This window comes from Rousettus aegyptiacus, unplaced genomic scaffold (assembly GCF_014176215.1).
Source record: "Rousettus aegyptiacus isolate mRouAeg1 unplaced genomic scaffold, mRouAeg1.p scaffold_m13_p_3, whole genome shotgun sequence".
In the NCBI taxonomy this organism is placed as follows: Eukaryota; Metazoa; Chordata; class Mammalia; order Chiroptera; family Pteropodidae; genus Rousettus; species Rousettus aegyptiacus.
In genome coordinates this window covers 48,831,867-48,851,251 of record NW_023416306.1, presented here as the reverse complement: position 1 = coordinate 48,851,251, position 19,385 = coordinate 48,831,867, and the positions used below count along the sequence as shown (strand labels likewise).

Sequence of the window (19,385 nt, the reverse complement as noted above, 5' to 3'; positions counted from 1 at the left end):
AAACCAAATGAAGTAAAAAGCTTCATCCCCCTTTTACTTTATTCTCATTACCCATCCCAGCAGGGAGGATGAGTAAAGAATGCATCCTCTAGATCCTGAAAGAATTTCTAATATTCATTCTTTCTCCATAAGATACAGAGCTTAATCCTTTCTTTAGACATTTTCTTTTTTTCTAAATAAACAGGGTCTAATTGGAAAAAGCTGAGAGAGCTAAGCAGCAAAGAATAGAAAACATTTACTGAGCTTGGAAGTGCATATTGAATACTGCAGGAAATTTGCATATGGATTACTTGGTGAAAAAATAGAAACATTCTCAGCCCATTAGTTACTGTGATGGACTCCCACTGACTAAAATCCAAGTACTTTTGCCTTGTTTTCTCCAACTGTTCTTTTCTGTAATCATTTTTTCTTAACTACAGGACAGCTATTCTGTTACTGCACTTTATACTAAGGAAAAAAAAAATAGAGAATGTAGCTGTGCCTAGAATATGAGCAAGCTACCTTTGATTTAACCCCGAGCTTTGGCGGAGAGGTGCCTCTTTATCAGAGGGGGCTTCTCAGTCGTATTTTCAGCTCTACTGTTGTATTAACTGACAATCCTTAGTTACAACCCTTAGATCCCTCCTTTGTGCCTCAGTTTCTCCAAATGCAAAATAGAGGGAATGTTTAGCAGGACTAATGGAGATGGAGGAAAAAGAATCAATGAATATTTATCAAAAGTAAATTGAGTCCCTGGAATATAGGATACCACAGAAATTCAAAGCATAATTAAGGTAGAACGAACAGATTAGTGTTAAATGTATGTGTGAAACACATTTTACATTTCATTTCAACAAAGACTGAATTTAATTTACTCCAAGAGGAGGAAAAAGTGAAAAAAGTAGTATTGTGAATTAAGATTCTAAATTTGGATTTTGATATGTTGATTGGTGTACTACAAACATAAAGCCACATGTTGACTTTTTCAGCAAGTGTATACGTGTATGTGTGTGATTTGGAGGTGGAGGGGCAAATCTAATTACCATTGGCAATACTCCTCCAGTACGTCAAGTACTAACAAAATAACTGTTATCAAAAAGATATTTAGAACTACTTACCTTTAATCCACACACAAAAAAAATCATTAAACATGGATCAGCTCCTGGCATTGTGGTGTGAGGCAAATGTGTACAAAGAGACATTCAGATATTGCCTACAGGAAACATCATTATTGTGTCACAGCTTGAGGAAACAACGCAAACTCAGTCACTTTATAAAAGAACCACTGAATATTAATAGATATGGAAGTTGGTGTAAAAGATCAAAATATCAATATCCATCAGCCTGTTTCCACAATGGCCTAGAAACCTCTGGAAAGAAAGATTTGTGCAGCATCGATCACAGAAATGGAATGAAGTCCTAATAAAGAAGACTGTCTATGTTTTATAAACACTTAAGTGCTGCATATGCACTAATTTGTCCAAAGAACTAAATAAAGACAAATATTCTCAAAAGATTTTATTATAGAAAGGATATCCTATAGAAAATTCAAGTTCTTTTCTTTTTTCTTTTCCTGGTCAAATTCTCTTGACTCAAGTGAACCTTTCATTGGGATAATAAAGATATTGCTAAATTTCTTGGTGACATGTAGTTTACCAGAGAATACATGTAGTACAGACCTCAAGTCCCAAAGAAAACCAAGAAATGGTGATCCTTCATCTTCCCAACCAAACATCTGTGTGAATATCTAAACCAGGATATTGATTTTTTGATCATTGAATAAATGATGATGGAGAGCAGTTTTACATTTGGACGATCTGACCTAATATTACCCATCAACCCCAGATTTTGTCATTTTCATTAATTGAGCCATCTGGCAAGTTCCAGGCACTGTGCTAGGTTCTAGAAACAGGGATGGACAAGACAAGTGCAGAACTTGGGAGATAACCATCATGTAGATGATTGTTGAAAATTTTATTTAATGGTAGATAAGTAAGGAATTATGCAGGAAAAACACAGTGTCCAAAGTAAGTGCAAATTGGGCAAGCCTGATTGGGTCCAGAAGATCAGAGAGTGCCATAACATCCCCTGGGGGTGGTGCTGCCCTTTAGAGGCTTCTGATTCAAGTGGGCACTGAGTGGGTGGATCCCAGACAGGCAGAAGAGCAGTGAGGGAGGTTACCATTTCTCAGTAGTACGGCAGCTGAGTAAAGAAGGAAACCGATGCCATTCAGCTAACATTTTTCCCCTTAAATAAACATTTTTATTGGCCATATGATTTTATTTTTTGAGGTGCCAAAAGCTGACATGGTTTGCTCAAATTAGAAAAATAATAAACACCACAAGTCTAGAGAGCCTGCAAACAAGAGCTCTTAATAAGGTAGTAGTTCCAGATCTGCCTTGTTGATTGTCCTCCAAATCCTCTTGATCCGGGTGAACCTATGGCTAGGAAGCTTCTGGTTTTAACTTTTACCCTCACCGTGCTTTTCTTAAAGCGATCAGCAGTGTCCCCATCTGTCTTCACTGCAATGGTCAGCCACACTTTAGCTGACCTCCAGTCGTCCAGAAGGGCCAGGGTTGTTTTTTCCATGCTTCTCTAGCTCCTCTCTTTTCTCCTCTTTTTCCTGTTGAGGTTGCTGTTCCATCTCAGTCATTTTAAGTTTGAAGTTGATTTGCATATCTGAACTGCTAATTATACCAATTACTTGCAATGCTTTTGCGTTCTAAAAAGAAGTCTGAAACTGACCTCTTTCATTAAAGTCAATGTCAGTTTGCCCTAAAATTTGGAGCTATAGAGACAGGTCTTTTTTTTCTTTCCTCCTTTTTTTTTTTTTCTTGTACGTATACTTTTTAAAGGCCAGCTGCCAACAACTGTATTTTTCAGGTCCTAAACACTCATGTTTCTCGTCATGTTTTTCTGTAGTCCAGCATACATTCTTTAACTAAATACTACCCTTGAAAGATCAAAAGAAGTACTCCCTGCTTTCATTTTGTTCTTGGCTGTAGCTCATGGATGTCTTTTTTTTTTTTCTTAATTTACCAAAGGCTTTCTTTCCTTCAGAAGAAAAAGAAATGGCTCTGTGGATTGTAAAGAGATCATTAGCGTTTACTAATACAGTCTGTTCTTAAGTTACTTTACCACCACATCTTTTCAGTATTGTTTACTGAGCAGCTGAAATAATTGGGCTTTGAATTTTTAGATTACTATAAAGCAAGACCTATTGTCACTTATTGCCGGGTGTAATTGCACCATATATATTTAGTGAAGCTATTTATTCATCTCCTTGGTGGATAACTTTGTCAAAATGAGTTGAGATATTTCTGTGTGTGCAGTTGGAATCTAGAAAACATTTGCATTTCATATAGCACTTAGAAATTATAGAGGGCTTCACAAGTATTTTTTTCTCCAGACCTGAGGGTCTCTTCCTTAAGTTCTACTCTTCTTTTATTATTCTCCATTGTTTGTTAGAACAAGCACTGTTTATATGAATATACAGTTACTCTGAGTGGATTTTAAGCCCTCGAAACATAGTTTCAAAAGGAGGAAGAAAGGAAGGGAGGAAGGAAGGAAAAGAAAACATGTAAAAATAAACGACTTGCGTTATAAGATGTAATAACTCATTTGTCAATTATTTAACAAATCTTCATTAGGAGCTGACTGTGCTTGCTAGTATGTGATGAAAAAGACCATCCTGGCCCCTGTCTTAAAGGAGCTCACATTCCTTGAGGATATTAAAAGAGCATATACGTGGGAGACTAAGCCTAAGCTTGGGGACAAAGAATGCTTTCCTGAAAAAGGGATATTTCAGCTAAGCTTTAAAAGATGAGTAGGATTTAACCAGGCAAGTAAGAAGAAAACATTTTTCCACACAAAGGTAACGGCATGTGCAAATGCCCTGAGGTGAGAAAGGGCATGGCATCTTTGAGGAACTGAAAGATCAGTGCGGCGGCAGCCGAGGGAGTGAGATGGAAGGAAGGTGAGGTGAGGGGGAGGTTGAAGAGTAGTCAGGAGCCCAATCAAGCAAGATCCTATAAGCCATGACTAAGCTTTGGTCTTTATCCAAAATCCAGTGGAAAACCTTTGTAGAATTTGACATAAGGGAGTGACATGGTCAGATTTCTAGTTTTCAAAAGGTAACTCTGGCAGCATGTGAAGGTAAGTGTGGATGGGAGAAACCTGTTAGGAGATTATTAAAGTAGATCAGCTGGGAAAGGATGGTGGCTTAGCCTAGGGGAGGTCAAATGTTTATAGAGGGAAGTAGACATGTTTGAGAGACATTTTTGAGGACGTGGAGAATAGAAATGGTTGTGGGGAGAGGGAGATGTCAGAGATTCCTTCCAGATGCTAGGCCTTTACTGCTGGGTAAATAGCAAGGAGTGAAGACTGTGATTTGAGGAAAAGGTTGTTGTTAAGTGTTAGAATATTTATTTTGAGGTGTCTGCAAACTATCAGTATAGAGATGTTGAATAAGCAGTAGGGCCTGGAGCTCAGAGGAGAAGTCTAGGCCAAGTTTAACAAACAATAGTGGTGTGCCTTCTGATGTGATACAGATTGGATTCTTATATCCAACAAAGAAAAATAGTAAAATGAACTGTTTTCCCTTTTTTAGGGTATTTTGCTTCAAATGCAATTAGAAATGCTACAACAAATATTTAGGCAAATATTCAGTCAATTAATCATGTTTTTAAAAAATCTTTTATTGAGCACTTAATACATATTAGGCACCTATTAGATTATGGGAACTTCTAAGACACCTTTCTTTTCTCCATAGGTAAAATTTCTTTGAAGAAAGGCTTAGCCAAGTATGCATCTAAGAAATACCAGGTTCTGTCACCACTGATAAATTGGTAGTAAATTTAGGGATGCCTTCATTTGATGAAATGAGTAAGGGTTCATGCTATAAGGTATTTCATTAGCTGAATATGCAAGCTTGTGGTCTTTCTAGAAGACTCAAGTTAACTATTTCATATCAGGTCTCACTTTGCATCTATGTCTAAGCATTTCAAGTATCTGAGTGGCTTACAAGTGCATACCACTATTTCTTTTTTAATTTGAGAATTACAGTTAGTAAAAATGAAGATTATGCCAAGAACATAGGCTCACAGTAGTCATTAATGACTTCACTCTCTGCTTACACTGTGGAGAGAATTATTGGTGTAATTTAGGATAGTTGACCCTATTGTGAATTTAAACTACCATTTTTAACTTTGTGAAAAAAAAAAAGAAGTACATTTGGATTCCTTCCAAGACACCTTTCTTTCTTTATCTCTTTGAACTCTTTAGAAGTAATATCCTCTTGGGGTTGCATAGATGAAATACTTGGTTAAATAATTGAGCCAGAAAGCCTTGATTCTAATTGTAGCTCCGCCACTTACTACCTGTGTGACTTTGGCAAGTCGCTTAATCCCTTCGTTTGTAAAACGAGTATAATACTACTAGATAATTTGAATACATAAAAGATGCTGATACTGGTGGCTAACTTCTATTGAGAATTTACTTTATGCTAAGTGCTTTCATGTCAGGATTGTTGGTTCTATAAGATGGCCAAGGAGATAAAATTAAAAAAGAAACATATCTTAGAAACAATACATTTTGCTCATTTTTTATTTCTTTGGAGAATAAGAAATAGTTTAAATTAAAAAGTCAACTACTCCAAATGATAGACTAATATTCTCATCAAATTAAAACATCTGAGATGATTCATATTCACTCCAAACTTGACACTTGGAGGTAGATTTTTGTAGACCTGCCATTCTTGTGATAAATGGAATCAAGTTCCAAAGAAAGGAGTGGATATTGTGTTAAGTTGAATAGTCAAGTGGATTGAGATTACTCTTCTTAACCTAGATATTTTCTAATAATTATAGGGATCAAACTCAATGTATGTATACAGTGATTGAATATCCTGTGGTCTCGAAATCTAAAAGATCATAATGGGAAAGGGTTAATGGAGTTAATGACAGTTTCTTGTTCATGGGTGAACCATGGGCATACAGAAAGAAGGGGCAAAGTATGAGAGTGATACCCTCAACAACCAGGAAGGAAGGGCTCAGAGATAGGATGGGGAATTTAAAATTCCCTAGAACAGGGGAGGAAAGGAGCAAGTGAAAGAAATGGAAAGTTTTCTGAGCACGTGCTATGTGCCCATCAGGCATGTGATGGGAGAGCCATGCAGAGAAGCTCAGCTGTGAAGGAAAGAAAACTGGAAGGCATGCCTTTTGGAAGTAAGTGCATACGTGGTTTTGATGAACCAGTGTGGGTTGTCACAAAAGATTGTCAATCCTAGGACTGTGGAGCTGCCAGGAGGCATCACTCTGAGTTCACACCTTTGTTATGGCCGCCAGGGCTAATGTGGGGTTTGAGTTCCATTATTTTCATATCTGCTTCTTTTTTTAAGCAGTCAATCTCAGATGACTTTTAGCAAGTACAGAATTTATATTTAAGCAATGCATAATGAAAATCGACTGCTTTTTGTTGAGAAAAGCACAGTGTCAGGAAAACATCCCTGCCACTCTACTCCTGTCACAGTGGTAGAAATTTTACATTTGAAAGTGAAAAGGCTTAAGATATAATTTTTTAATCCCATCTTTCCTGCCTACTTGCATCTTTTCCAAAGCTTGTCAGGGCCAGATCTGAAATAGTAAGAGCCATTAAAAATTTGGCATCTTGCACTCTGTTTTTTGGAATAAACTCAGTGTGGGCCAATTTATGGTAAATTATTCTCTTCGTGTGTGAATTTCCTTTTCTCTCTTGGCAAATTCATACTTGCCTCTACACCCCTGCACATAGATCTTGAACACATATTTATTACAGACTCTGTGTGGGATATGTGTGCAAGTGTTAAAGTGTTTGCCCATGGCTGTACCCACAAGTGCATACGCACATATTTGCACCTATGTGCCTATATGATAGTAAATTGACTTAAACAGTTTGTCTTGGAGGTTTGTGTTGCAGTACGTATGTTAGCATACATTCTGTTGCAACCTGCAAACAGTTTCTCAGTCAAGATATGACAGAATTCAGCAATCATTCTGGGAAACACCATAGTAGATAAATATATTGCTTAGTTCTGTTAAACCAAGTATGCCAATTCTTAATAAAACTGAAGGCAAGCAGTGGCATTTCTCGTCTTCGCAGTCATAGACAGTCACAGGGTAGTCAGTCACTGATAATGGGAAAGGAGGAGCCAAGGCCTTGCTACAACTCTGAACACACAAAGCTCTGGAGCTACGCATGACTATCATTTGGGGTTGTAGTGTCTGTCTCGCATTCAGAGAAGTTGGTTATAGGATGGTGGGCAGAGGCATGGCATCCTGGGAAATTGCTTGACCCAATCTTTGAGGATATTTGACTCAAGGCAATTAAGGGCAAGATCCCAAAGATTTCTTTTCTTTGCATTAGATGCTCTGATGAGAGGCTCTTTCCTGGCATATTTGAGAGTATATTAGCTCAGCTTTTAAAGGGTAATTTAAAACAGTTTCTTTTCCTTTATGTATGGAGAAGGCACACATTTATTTGCCTTGAATTACTGCTAATAATATGTTCCCAAGGGGTCTGTGTATGTTTAGCTCAAGTTTGGAAAAGGGTGTGGTAGGAAAACAGTTTACTTACTCACCAGCATTGCTGCAAATTTTTCAGAACATCAGTAAAGAAATTAATGCATCTCATATACACACACACACACACAAATATAAACATGTTGTTATTAATATTGTTTCCTCACAGTTATATTTAAAATAATTAAATATATTTTACAGTAGTTATATAGAACATTGAAATCCAGCAAAACCCATAAATGCATTTTATAGCTTTTGCGATGTTGACCATTTGATGTCATCATGAACAGTAACTGGCCCTACCTATTTAAAAGGCTTTAATGAGCTTACTACACAAGGAAGTCTAGGAAATCAGTATGCTTTTTTAATTTTTTTTTTTTTTTTTTACAAAGAGTTCATTATGTCTATTTTGTTTAACATTTATTTAGTAAATTATCTATGGTCACTTGAGTATATGCCAAGCACTATATTCAGTACTACCAATAAAAAGATTAATAAGACTCAGTTCCTTGTCCTCATAAAGCTCACAGCCTAATGGTAGGTGGAGACAAACAATCCAATTAGTGTAACTCCATATATTAGGGGGCAGTGGGCAAGGTGTGGTGGGTATGTGAGGAGTGATCCATTGTGCCTTGGTGAAAGCATAAAGGAAAGTGTCACAGAGGAGGTGACACCAAGCCAATGGGTCAGTAGGATGTCATCAGCCACATGTGGAGGCACGGGGGCAAAAAGGAGCATGCTCCTATATTAAGGAGCAGCCTGTCAATTACCCTGGAGCCTGGGTAGAAGGGGTGGGAGAACAGAGAGGAGGGGACAGGTCTGACTGCATATATGCTAAGCCTTTCTATGACCTGTAGTCAGTCTCTCTCTGTCTCTCTCCGTTTCTCTGTCTCTGTCTCTCTCTGTTTTTCTACTTCTCCTTTCATTTTGCTTATTTAGTTCTCTTTTTCTTCCCTGTCTTCTTGAGAGACCTTTTAGAGAAATCAACTTTTAGAGAATGTTTCTGACATTTTTTTTAAATGTCAAAAATAATGCCTAACATCCACAAAATGATTCTTACATTTTCTCTTGTTTCCTCACCTTTATTATATAGAAAATAATTTGAGGGTGTTAGCGCAGGCTAGGTCAGACTCTCAATTTCTGGGTATATGTCTCCTGGAATGTTCTATTAATGCAGGAAATGTAGAGTTGAGCCTAATGTTTCTTTTGTGTCATTAAAGAGCCTAATAAAGTGCTGAATGTGCAAGAAACTCAATACCTGGTATATAGACTGATACTTAAAGAGTTTGAGAAATTGTTTTATTTAATACAGAGTAGCAAAACATCTGAAAGTTGCTTTTATAGATATGCTTATATATACTTCTAGCAGTATTGCAGGTGTATAGATATATGTATATGGAACTATATCTGGCTATGTGGTGGTCAGAAACAAGAACATAGAAAATTAAATAATTTGATTGCTTTTAGATATATTTATGCAGGGCCAATTACTAGCCTTAAATATATTTGCTCTACTGACACATAATCAAAGTGCATTTATAGAGTCTGATTGCGAACCTCTGACATGTGCATGCTCTAGTAGATATATTTGCAGTCACATGAAATCAATGCCAATAAACAGCAACAACAAAAAAATCAGGCAACAAACTTATTATGTTTAAACAATCCCAGACAACCAGCATTTTTTTTTATATGTACCCACTCACAGAACTAATTATTTGCTTGAAATTGTAGTTTTCTGGCATTGTACTGATACAACATGAACAATATGTGATACTTTATATTTGTTGAATAACTGGGGAGAGCCATATGATATCTCATAAATATCAGTGTTGCACTGTGAATTATTCTTTTCCCAGTTGTGAATATAATGCCCATGATGAAGTTCCATTTGTCCCCAGCCCCTTTCAATTGTTATAAAACAGACACTTCATAATTTCCATAAAAATTTAATATGGTTTGAATGTTGGCACAGAAATCACATATTTCTCTCTACATTGTCATGTGGCTTCTTGAAAACAATTTTTTCAATTTTTGTTTTTTAAGTTCACCCTCGTTTATTTTGTCACCTCATTTAGAGTACCCTTTTAAGGAACAACTGCTACCCATGACCTAAAATGTTAAAAAGTAACAAATTGCCTTAAACCAATAAGAAACACATATATACTGCCCATTTATGTAACCTTTGTTTTATACAGATTTTTAAATCAAAAACAAGAAGCACAACAAGCCAGGAAGTTGTGTTTATGAGCTAGTTAATAGATTCATTTTGTACACCAAAATAATAAGGAGAAACATAGTAACCGGGATCTCTTTATTACGGTGTAAGAAAACATTACAGAAAAGGTTTTATATTAATTCTACAAAATTTTTAATAGTTCCAGAAAATCTGGATAAATGAGTACTGTAGGCCACTACAGAATGCCAATTGAGTGGCATGCACTGAAGTGGTTGACTCATCGAAAACAAAGTGTTATAGTCTCTTCTTCCTCCAGCTACCCAAACCCAAGGGCAGGAAAACTCTGAAGGCTGTTTTAGGAAATGCGAATGGGATTCTATTTAGATACTCGGAACCTTTAGAATATCAGTCTGGGGTTCCCTGATTTCCCTGAAGTTAAGAGAACTCTCAAGTTAACCAGGGGTAATCCTGCCACAACTTTAAATAATTTTTAAGTAATTTTCCAATGAGGCCACTATTTCTCTGTGTAGAACCTTTGAAAAATTATAAAATCAGATATTACTTTTTAGCAACCAAAAGGAAACATTGAAACTCCTCTGTGGGTATGTTTTGTTATGAACAAGAAGGTGATTAGACTGTAAACATGAGTAAAATCACAAAGAGAGAACACTCTGTTACATCTCCATCCTCAATGCAGAATTGTTTTCAATGAGACAGGAAGAAGAAAGTATTCCTTATTATTCGGTATAATGAATCCATGAACTAGATACTTTTTAAAAGCTTCAAAGCATTTGAATTATTTACTTTCTCTCCCTTTATGTAACACTTTCTACAAACTGATGGGGTAAATATTAAAATTTACAGGAGCATCCAGTACTAATAAGAATGTTCTAGAAACAGAAACCACAGGGTGGCATGAGGCAAACCATATGCCCAAATGCGAATGAGACCGAAGGAGAAATAAAATCAGATAACTCCAGTGTGCTTCTGTAGTCTTTTAGTTTTAATTCTTTGTCCTCTTTTTTCCTGACTTTTCTTCTGCTTCCCCCTGCTCCTCACCCCAGACAACACTTTCTGTTATCTTCCCAACTTAAATTTTAAAATTAAATTTTACTCTTCCACACTTTTAAAGGCAAAACTGCCACAATTTATTTTATCAAACGCAATCCCTTTCTTTATTCTTTTATTTTTGCTCTAGTTCTTTTATCACTTCCTTTTTAAAATCTCATAAAACAGTATATTTTCAACCTGAGGATAATTTAATGATCCCTAAAGTCTTATTTCTCAAAGTGTAATCTTTGAACATTTAACATTTAGAAGTATTGGAGATTGTTAGAAATGCGAAGTCTCAGGCCCCAAGCCATACCTACTGAATCAGAATCTACCTTTTAACAAGATACCAAGGTGACTTGTGAGCCTTTACAGCTGAGAAGCACTGTCCTAGAAGGAAACTTCCAAATCTCAGCTGAATAGTCAGATTCCTAACCTCTTCTCAAGTGTGTGAGGTGGCCCTTGGCCCTCAAGTGTTCCTTTGGCTCACTCTCTTGCGCTCATGCGCGCGCGCGCTCTCTCTCTCTCTCTCTCTCTCTCTCTCTCTCTGTCACAGGAGAAGCAGTCTTTCATTTATACTTTTTGTAAGTATGTCCATGATTCCAGTGGACCTGAACTCTTGGGCTTATTGTGGAAGTCACCTTGACTATGTCCATCGCATTAGAAATCTTTTTCTGACCTTTCCACTAGTGCCTTTTCTCTCTCTTGTCTTTGGGCTCTAAATAGAAGATGTAAACTAGCATATAGCTCGTCACTCAATTCCTGGTGCTGTACAGTGTATCATTGTATTGACCTTAACTAATGGGATTAATCGATCTTGACTGATGAAATTGTAAAAGTATATAGGTCCAAGAATGGTAAACGCTGAGCCTTAATTGAAATCAAATGTATATTTTTTAAAAGCATGTCCAGTGTCTTAGATCCCTCTCTGTTTGGATTTTGTTGACTTGAGTGATGACGTAGAAACCTGATCTGGAAAGGTTTGCTGTTATTACTGCTTTGAATATGAACTTGTGCTTCTTAGCGCTCTATGCAGCTGATTAGGGGAAGGAGTAATATTCTACTTGATTATTGGTTACACATGTGGAATAAATCCTATTTTAATAGTGTCTAATGAGTCTTTCATTTTCAGATCCTTACACAAAAGCCTCTAATAGAAAGGGAAAGTAATATTTCAAAGGTCATTTTAATGCCACTTAATGTCAACAATCCATAATCAAGCCAATATATATAGATGGTGATTACAGTCCAGTGGCGATCCTTTAAATATGAAATAATCTCCTAAATTAGCAAAATGGTGCAAACTAAGGTTCTCTGGGTTTGAGGCAACTTATTATACTTTTTAATTAAAGTTTGTTACTTGAAAACAGCCCCAGAGTTAAAGAGATTTCTCAGAGTGAGGCTTTATGCAATGCAGTGTTTTCAAATCCCATGAGATTTAAAATCCTGTCACTTACAGTTTCATGTTTTGTTCTTACGTAAATCTGGAAAATAATAGCTCTTCTCCGGTGCTTTTTCTCAATAGGAGAATGTAATGGGCACAAGAAATGTGGGATATTTTGTTGGTCAAGAGGCCAGTGAGGGGACTTGTAGGCATACTGCCTATTTCAGAACCAGACATCTGCCTGGCAGCAGTATAGTCTGGAGTTGAAAGAATCTCTAGTACAAGATTGGCATTCTGAAATTGTGTCCCATTTGCTATGCGAGTGGAGATCACCCTGCCTTGTCTTGGAATGGAGATATTCCTTTCCAGTCCAGGGCTGCTACTGGTCCATATGACTCTCGTCCCAGTTAGAAATGGGTAAATTATGAGAGAAGCTTTACTTCTGTCAGGATGTTTTCTTAAGAAAACCAACAATGATTATAATATGAATGGCATTTCTGAACTCACTGGCATACTGTAGGATCAGAATCTCCAGAAGGGCTTGTTAATACTGAGGTGTTAGGCCACCAACCCCAGGGTTTTATTCTGTAAGTCCGGGGTGGGACCAGAGTGTATTCCCACACATTCCCAGGACATGCTGATGTTGCAGGTCTCTGCACTACATTCTCGAGAATCACTGCTCAAGGTTCATCAGTATATGATCCACCCAGACATACACATTGACCTTGCTTCCATCTTCCTATGAGTAAAGTCTGAGTTTTATTCATCTTGTTCCTCCCAATGCTTAACATCTAAATCTAGCATCATTCTCATAGGGCTTACGCAGTATTTGTTGGGGGGTGGGGAGTGGGGTGGAGGGGAATACTATTTAGATTAAATTACTAATGTTTACTAGACCCCTTTTCCACCATCACTCCCTCCCACATTATCACCCTGCATTTGTCTCTCTTCTGTGTTCTATTTCTCCTATTTCTGCTATCCTGTTTGATTCCGAGTGTTGTATCTGTCATCTTTCTATATAGGTTTGTATAGGCAACCTTAGGCCTGATCCTCCAGTTGTGTGTTGTTGGGCCCTAGGTTCTTGGTTCCATTGCCAGTCCCGGTAGAAGAGTACCTGAGACTAGGATATTGGTCAGTTTTTGTGTAGGGGTTGGTTGGTGGCAGTGGTATGTGTAGTCAGGTGACAACTTGGACCTTAGATCTCAGGATGGACCTTGCACTTTAGGAAACTCAGTGAGAAAGCATTTGGGCAAATGAAGGAAATATTCTTCCTGTGGTTCTTGTTTCCCTAGGTTTAGATGTTCATTTAAAAGAAAGACTCACTGATTAAAGATTTGGAAAACATGAAAAAATAATAAGGAAAAAGGCATCCATTTGCCCAAATATCCAAAGCATCCAGTTTTGGTGTATTTTATAACAATCTTTTGTAGTTCTACCTAAATGGTAATTTATTTTTAATGCATTTGCATTTAATTAACCATATAAATCTAAGGATAACATTGCCTAAAGGAGAGGAAATTTTTGTATTGAGTAACAGGATTATTCCCATAACGAATGATAACGATTCATTACAGAATCCTTTGCTTTCAAGTTTCATCCAGACACCATTAGAGAAGCAGATAGCACCTCCTTTCTCTTGCAGAATTGTTAGTATAGCAAGTTCAGTCAGATATGGTGTCCTGCATCCACTTGGTAGGTTAGGTGTTAGCCCTCCACCCTGAACCATTTGTCAATTCTTCAGTGCCTGATTTTACTAGTTTTGAGTGCATAGTTTTTTTCAGGTAAATTTCTTAAACAAGAATGAATGTGTGATGTAGATTATGAGCCCCTGAGTACATGAAATTGCCTTTCTCTCTCTTGCTTTTATTCATACAACTCAGCCTTTCTCTAGCTTTTATTTGTACACCCGTTCACTCTTAATCTCCCCCTCCCCGCCAAATGCTATAATGCTAGTACAAGTACTGCAACTTAGTTTTGTCTTCTGGCCTTTATTGTTACAGAGGAGACATCTGAGATCAAGGGATTTTCATGATTTTACAGATAATCTTTTCGTTGTCTATTTCAGTCTGAGCACTCATATTTTCCTGCATCTTTGCTATTTAAAAATGGTCAGGATATTCTTTGATGTAGTCACTTTTCACTGACTTGCTTGGAATGTAGCAAGCCCCTTGCTTGATCTTTGATCATTGCTTCTGTTAACAGCAATAATAGCAATTAGTTCACTTTTAATCGAACATTTTATTGCACATTTATTTGGACATTTAACTAGAGAGACCTTGGGAATGCTAGTCTACATCCAGTTTGTGTCTGATCCAGACAACATTTTCAATTAGTTCTAAGACATGTCTGGGATCCCTCTGTTCACTCTATGGTAGATCCAGGGGTCTTATTAGTCCAGTACTCAAAGGAACCTCATAAATCTATTTTCAGGAGTTCTCCACTTCTGTGTTGGTGCCAAAACAATGCAGCAGACTTCTCTCTTACCAAGATCTGGGGACTGCAGAAGAGAGTGGATGCTGGGGCCTTCCCTGGTTAGGGTTTGTACCCCTGGAGCTGGCCTCAGTGTGTCCACCCTACAAAAGACCCTTGCTCAGAACTAGGATACAGGCCTGATGTGTCCAAAACCACAAATTCATTTTAGACCTAAGTGTGGTACACCAAGTGATTCCAAGTAAAATAAACTGAGTTACAGGAGTTTGCTCAGAGTCGTCATTCAGAGAGAATCTTAAAAACAGAGGTATGGTTAGCAGAGGCCTCTTAGCTATGAATTAGGGGTTAACTTTGAGCCCTTTTATTCTCAAATTTGTGACCCATTTGAAAACCTGTGGAAATAAGCCACTTCTCTTTCCCTCTAATAACATAACATTATATTTTCACTCTGTTGAAAAAGTAGTTGGCTTTGTCAGCCATCATCTCTGTTCAGGCTAAATTTATTTTCATGTGAAATAGAAATCAGGAAAACACCAAAATTATTTTAAGCAAAATATCAAAAATTGAAATAAACCAACATATGTCTGTGAAACATGTATAACTCTCAATCAAAAATAAGTACAACGTTCATAAATTTCTTAAAATACTGAGGATGCAAAATTTGGACAACTTAATGGAATTATAATGTATTTGACTATTCTTTCTCCTTAGTTCATCCTTTTCTTAAAAATGAAAATTCAAATAACCAAAACCTAGCCAGCTCTGTATTGTATGTACTCCATCATCCATTATAATAACCAAGAAAACCAAGGAGTTTTATGAAATTGCTTATAGTGAGATTAAGTTATACCTGATAATTTTGAATGGAAACCATTTTGAATTTACTTTATTTATTTATATTTTGTCTTGTCCACAACCCCACACACAAGACATTCCTCTCTAAGAAGTAAGGTTTCTTAAATGCGTTAAACATATTATGCTTTGTTCTGCTTAGCTTTTTCATACTTGTAAGTTTCTCTTGCAGTGAGAACTCAGATGGGGTTAAAACTGTCAAAGTGACAAATATTCTAGGGCTTAGCACCAATGAGTTAAAAGATAAATGCCCATCTCACCTTTATGCTTCATATATAGGCTTTGTCTAATGCATTTACTGTATTTCAAGGATTGGAATCACTGAACAGCTTAATAGTAGTCGATAGTTTGCCCACAGAAGATATTAAGTAAATATTACCATCAATAAATATTATTGATAAACCAACAAAACATTTCTTGAAATTTTTAGTCCTTATTTTTTAATTCTTCTGTTCTTGAACTAGTAACAAAATTTCTTTAAAAAGTAAGATTAAATCAAATTATCGCTTTATTTGGAAAATGACTTAACATTAAATAAATTGTCTTTCAGTACCTTTTGAAAGCATGCTTGAAAATTTTGTCTATTAGGCTTGGCATCACCCTATGTATTAACAAGGTCAATCTATTGGGAGTTGAAAAACTGCTTAAAATATAGTCGAAGAACAACTTTATGATCATAATATTTCAGTGGATACATGCCCTTTTCATCTTGAACTCTTGATCTTCAATTCAACTTTTCATCTTGATCTTCAATTCACCTTTCTTCTCATACATCATTCTCATTTTTCTTGTTAGTTTATTAGTCGTAAAAAGTTTCTTCCTTCCTGGTTCTTTCAATTTAGACCAATTTGGAAATGGAAAAGTGTGTTAATTTTTTAATAAATCTTTAAGACACGCATTACTGTATTTTTATTAACTGAGCCAGATGGCTCACAGTGAATTTTCTCTGACATAAGTAATCACAGAAATCAGTTTGGGACCCAAATCTGGTATGGAAAGTGGCATGTGTATTTAGAGGAAAAATGCAGTTCACATAAACATAGGGATATTTTTAGAAGTAATATTTGTTACTGTTTGGATTTCATTTTATTTTTTTGTTTTAGGCTAAGTACAAACTAAAGACTTTTTTTTTCTGTTCCTCAGACTCAAGTATTCAAGGTCCTACTCAACAACCCCAAATTGTTTTCTTTTTGCAGTTCGAAGGTTGCAAGAAAGCCTTTTCAAGACTCGAAAATCTCAAGATTCACTTGCGGAGTCACACAGGCGAGAAACCATATTTGTGCCAGCATCCAGGCTGCCAGAAGGCATTCAGTAACTCCAGTGACCGCGCCAAGCACCAGAGGACACATCTGGACACTGTAAGAATGGCAGGAGTTTTCCAACTTCTGGCCTGAATCTCCGGTGTAGGGAAGTGCCCCTTCGATAGTGGGATAGTGAAGGTGTTTGCTTTATGGTCTGCAGGTTTTAAGGGCAATGCCAAGGGCAGGAGTGGAACGTGGTAGAGGGCCAGAGGGGCCCTGTTTGTCTCTTTCTTCCTTTTTCTGTAGTCATAAGTATCCTAAATATTACAACCGCCTGGGACAAAAAAGATTCTTTGGTTATCTTTGCATATAAAGAAAAGGTAGTCCAGGGGCTGTTGTACAGTAGATTTTAGTACAGAGAATGACCACTACAGAGCGGGCATTATAATAAGTATTCAAATATCAAAATATACTAAGATACATTATATATACTATTGCTAGAAATAGGGAGCACTTTTTTCTCTTGCTCTGGTTCTTTTCTTCTTGACATAAAAATGTTGAGACTGGCATGGTTTTTAAGAGTGAGTGAATCTGGCCTTTCACTTTAGAAGCCAGCTGGTATTTCCGCCTTTAAGTGATCTAAAAAGAATCAGCAACTCTTTCCCAAGGGTTCAGTTTCATCACACTTGCTCTGTGTTCACAGCCACACGTCTATTGACACAAATCCTATAAGAACAATTGATTTTCATTATTGCCTTTTAACTCTCTTAATGCTATAACATTTTGTTCATTTGTTAATGCCTTTTCTATGACTCTTTCATTTTCTCAATTATGTTGACTGTCCTCTTTTGCATTTCTCAGGGTTTGATGCCATTTTCCTTACACAAAGCTGGGTAGACTATATGTAATTTCACTTAGCAAAGCCATTGGGATAAATGTATTATAACATCACAGATCTCTTACCCCACATTCTTGGAAATAATGTATTCATGACAGTACATTTTCAGCATTAACATTCTGATGTCTATTATTAAACTACACCAGAATTTGAATTTTGAAAAGATACTGTTATTTCTACACACCCTCTCATACATATTTAAGATTCTTCTGATGTTATAGTTGACATATTTATTAAATTTCCTATTAGTCTCTATTAGTCATATTGATAGAAGTCATTTTAGCTATATGTCATGTAACCTTTCTAGACAGAATTATCTCCCAATATACATAAATGTGATGGTTTACCAGAAAATATCTGAAAGATAATTAGAGTAGTATGGGCATAAGATGGACTTTTTCTGTGCTAGACTAACTGAATTCAATGATTTTAGGACCAACAGAATAGAATATTAAATGAATAAATTTGGCGAGTAGCAGTATTTTTTAAAGATAGAAATAGGAAAGAGGAATAAATTATGTTAAAATGCCCTGTTTTGTATGTCTAAAATGGTCTTGGTAGAATCCAATAAATTTTTCAATTTGTCATTAAACTTTATCATGGAAGAATGAACATTCATGAGACAAGATTGTCTTGAAAAATTGCTTCTGCTCTAACTAGTTATCTGTAGTTTGAAAGAACTATTGCGAAACTAAGTATTATGGTTCTACAGTACCCTTCTTTGCTTGAGCTAATTTTAGCTAATCAAACTAAGAGCATTTTCTAAAATCATTTTAGAATTTTAAAAAAAATATACTCTTTTAAAACTTTTGAAGAAAGTTACTTAAGATAATAATTTTATGATTCAATTTAATGCAGTAGCTTTTTAAACCCTGTTTTTATTTTTAAAAAAATAATTCTTTATGAAATCTTTTAAAAACATCGTTTTTCCTTTAAGATACAAACTACCTCCTCTTTAAATTGTTACTGCATTTCATAAATTGGTCAGCTCTTTTAAAATCATATAGAAATTAAACATTTGTTTTAAAAAGAAAACTGTAATTGCTTAAATAATTTATTATTTACATTTAGGTGCTTCTTCTCTTTCATTAAGTACTCCTTATGCTAATGCCATTAGAATTTTGGATAAAGTATCTTTCTTCAACTAAATGGATTCTTTACTTAAAAGAATTTTTTTCCCCCATAAAGATTACTGAGTTCATAATTCTAACCCTGCACAGTTTTATTAATTCATTTTTATTAGCATCTTAATGTCTAAATAGTGGAAATAATTTTACAGTAAAAATAGAAAATAATGATAAATGTAGTTTGATGAAGTATAGCATGCCATTTATAGCTTTGGTCATCTGAGGTAAAATGACCAGTACACCAGTACCACTTCGAGACCAACTTCTTACATTGCTCTTTTGGCATACTGACCACAGGTGGCTGATGGCAGGGGAGAGAGTGAAAACCAGCTGAAAGGAATAATGAACATTCAAGTTTTCTTTAAGAACATCTCAAAATCAAATACAAAAAGACATTACCCATTTCTTATCTTTCTAACCCAAATAATAGTGACCATAATAATAATAATAATGGCATTGGTTTATATAACATGTTTGTATAACATGTTAACATTCTCAAAGATTTTTTTACTTGCAACATCTTGTGTAATGTTCAAACATGAGCTTATGTGGTTATAACATGATTCCAATAAAGATATTGGCATCGCTCCCCTAAAGCCAAGGCAGGATAAGGAAGACTAGGGCAAGAAAGTCGTGTGAACCCAGAAAAGATTTCCAGGTTAAAGAAAACCTTTACTTACCCAATGGAA

At 36.1% G+C, this 19,385-nt stretch overlaps 1 protein-coding gene across 3 annotated transcripts in view; it reads left to right on the top strand.

Annotated features, from left to right (window-relative positions):
- The window catches only part of GLIS3 (GLIS family zinc finger 3), a 417,797-nt gene that overhangs the window by 302,654 nt on the left and 95,758 nt on the right, over nucleotides 1-19,385 (top strand). For all 3 annotated transcript variants that reach the window (XM_016138333.2, XM_016138343.2, XM_016138342.2), the window contains one exon: nucleotides 16,627-16,788. In XM_016138333.2, coding sequence (XP_015993819.2) covers nucleotides 16,627-16,788 — 162 coding nt within the window. The remainder of the gene's footprint in view (nucleotides 1-16,626; nucleotides 16,789-19,385) is intronic.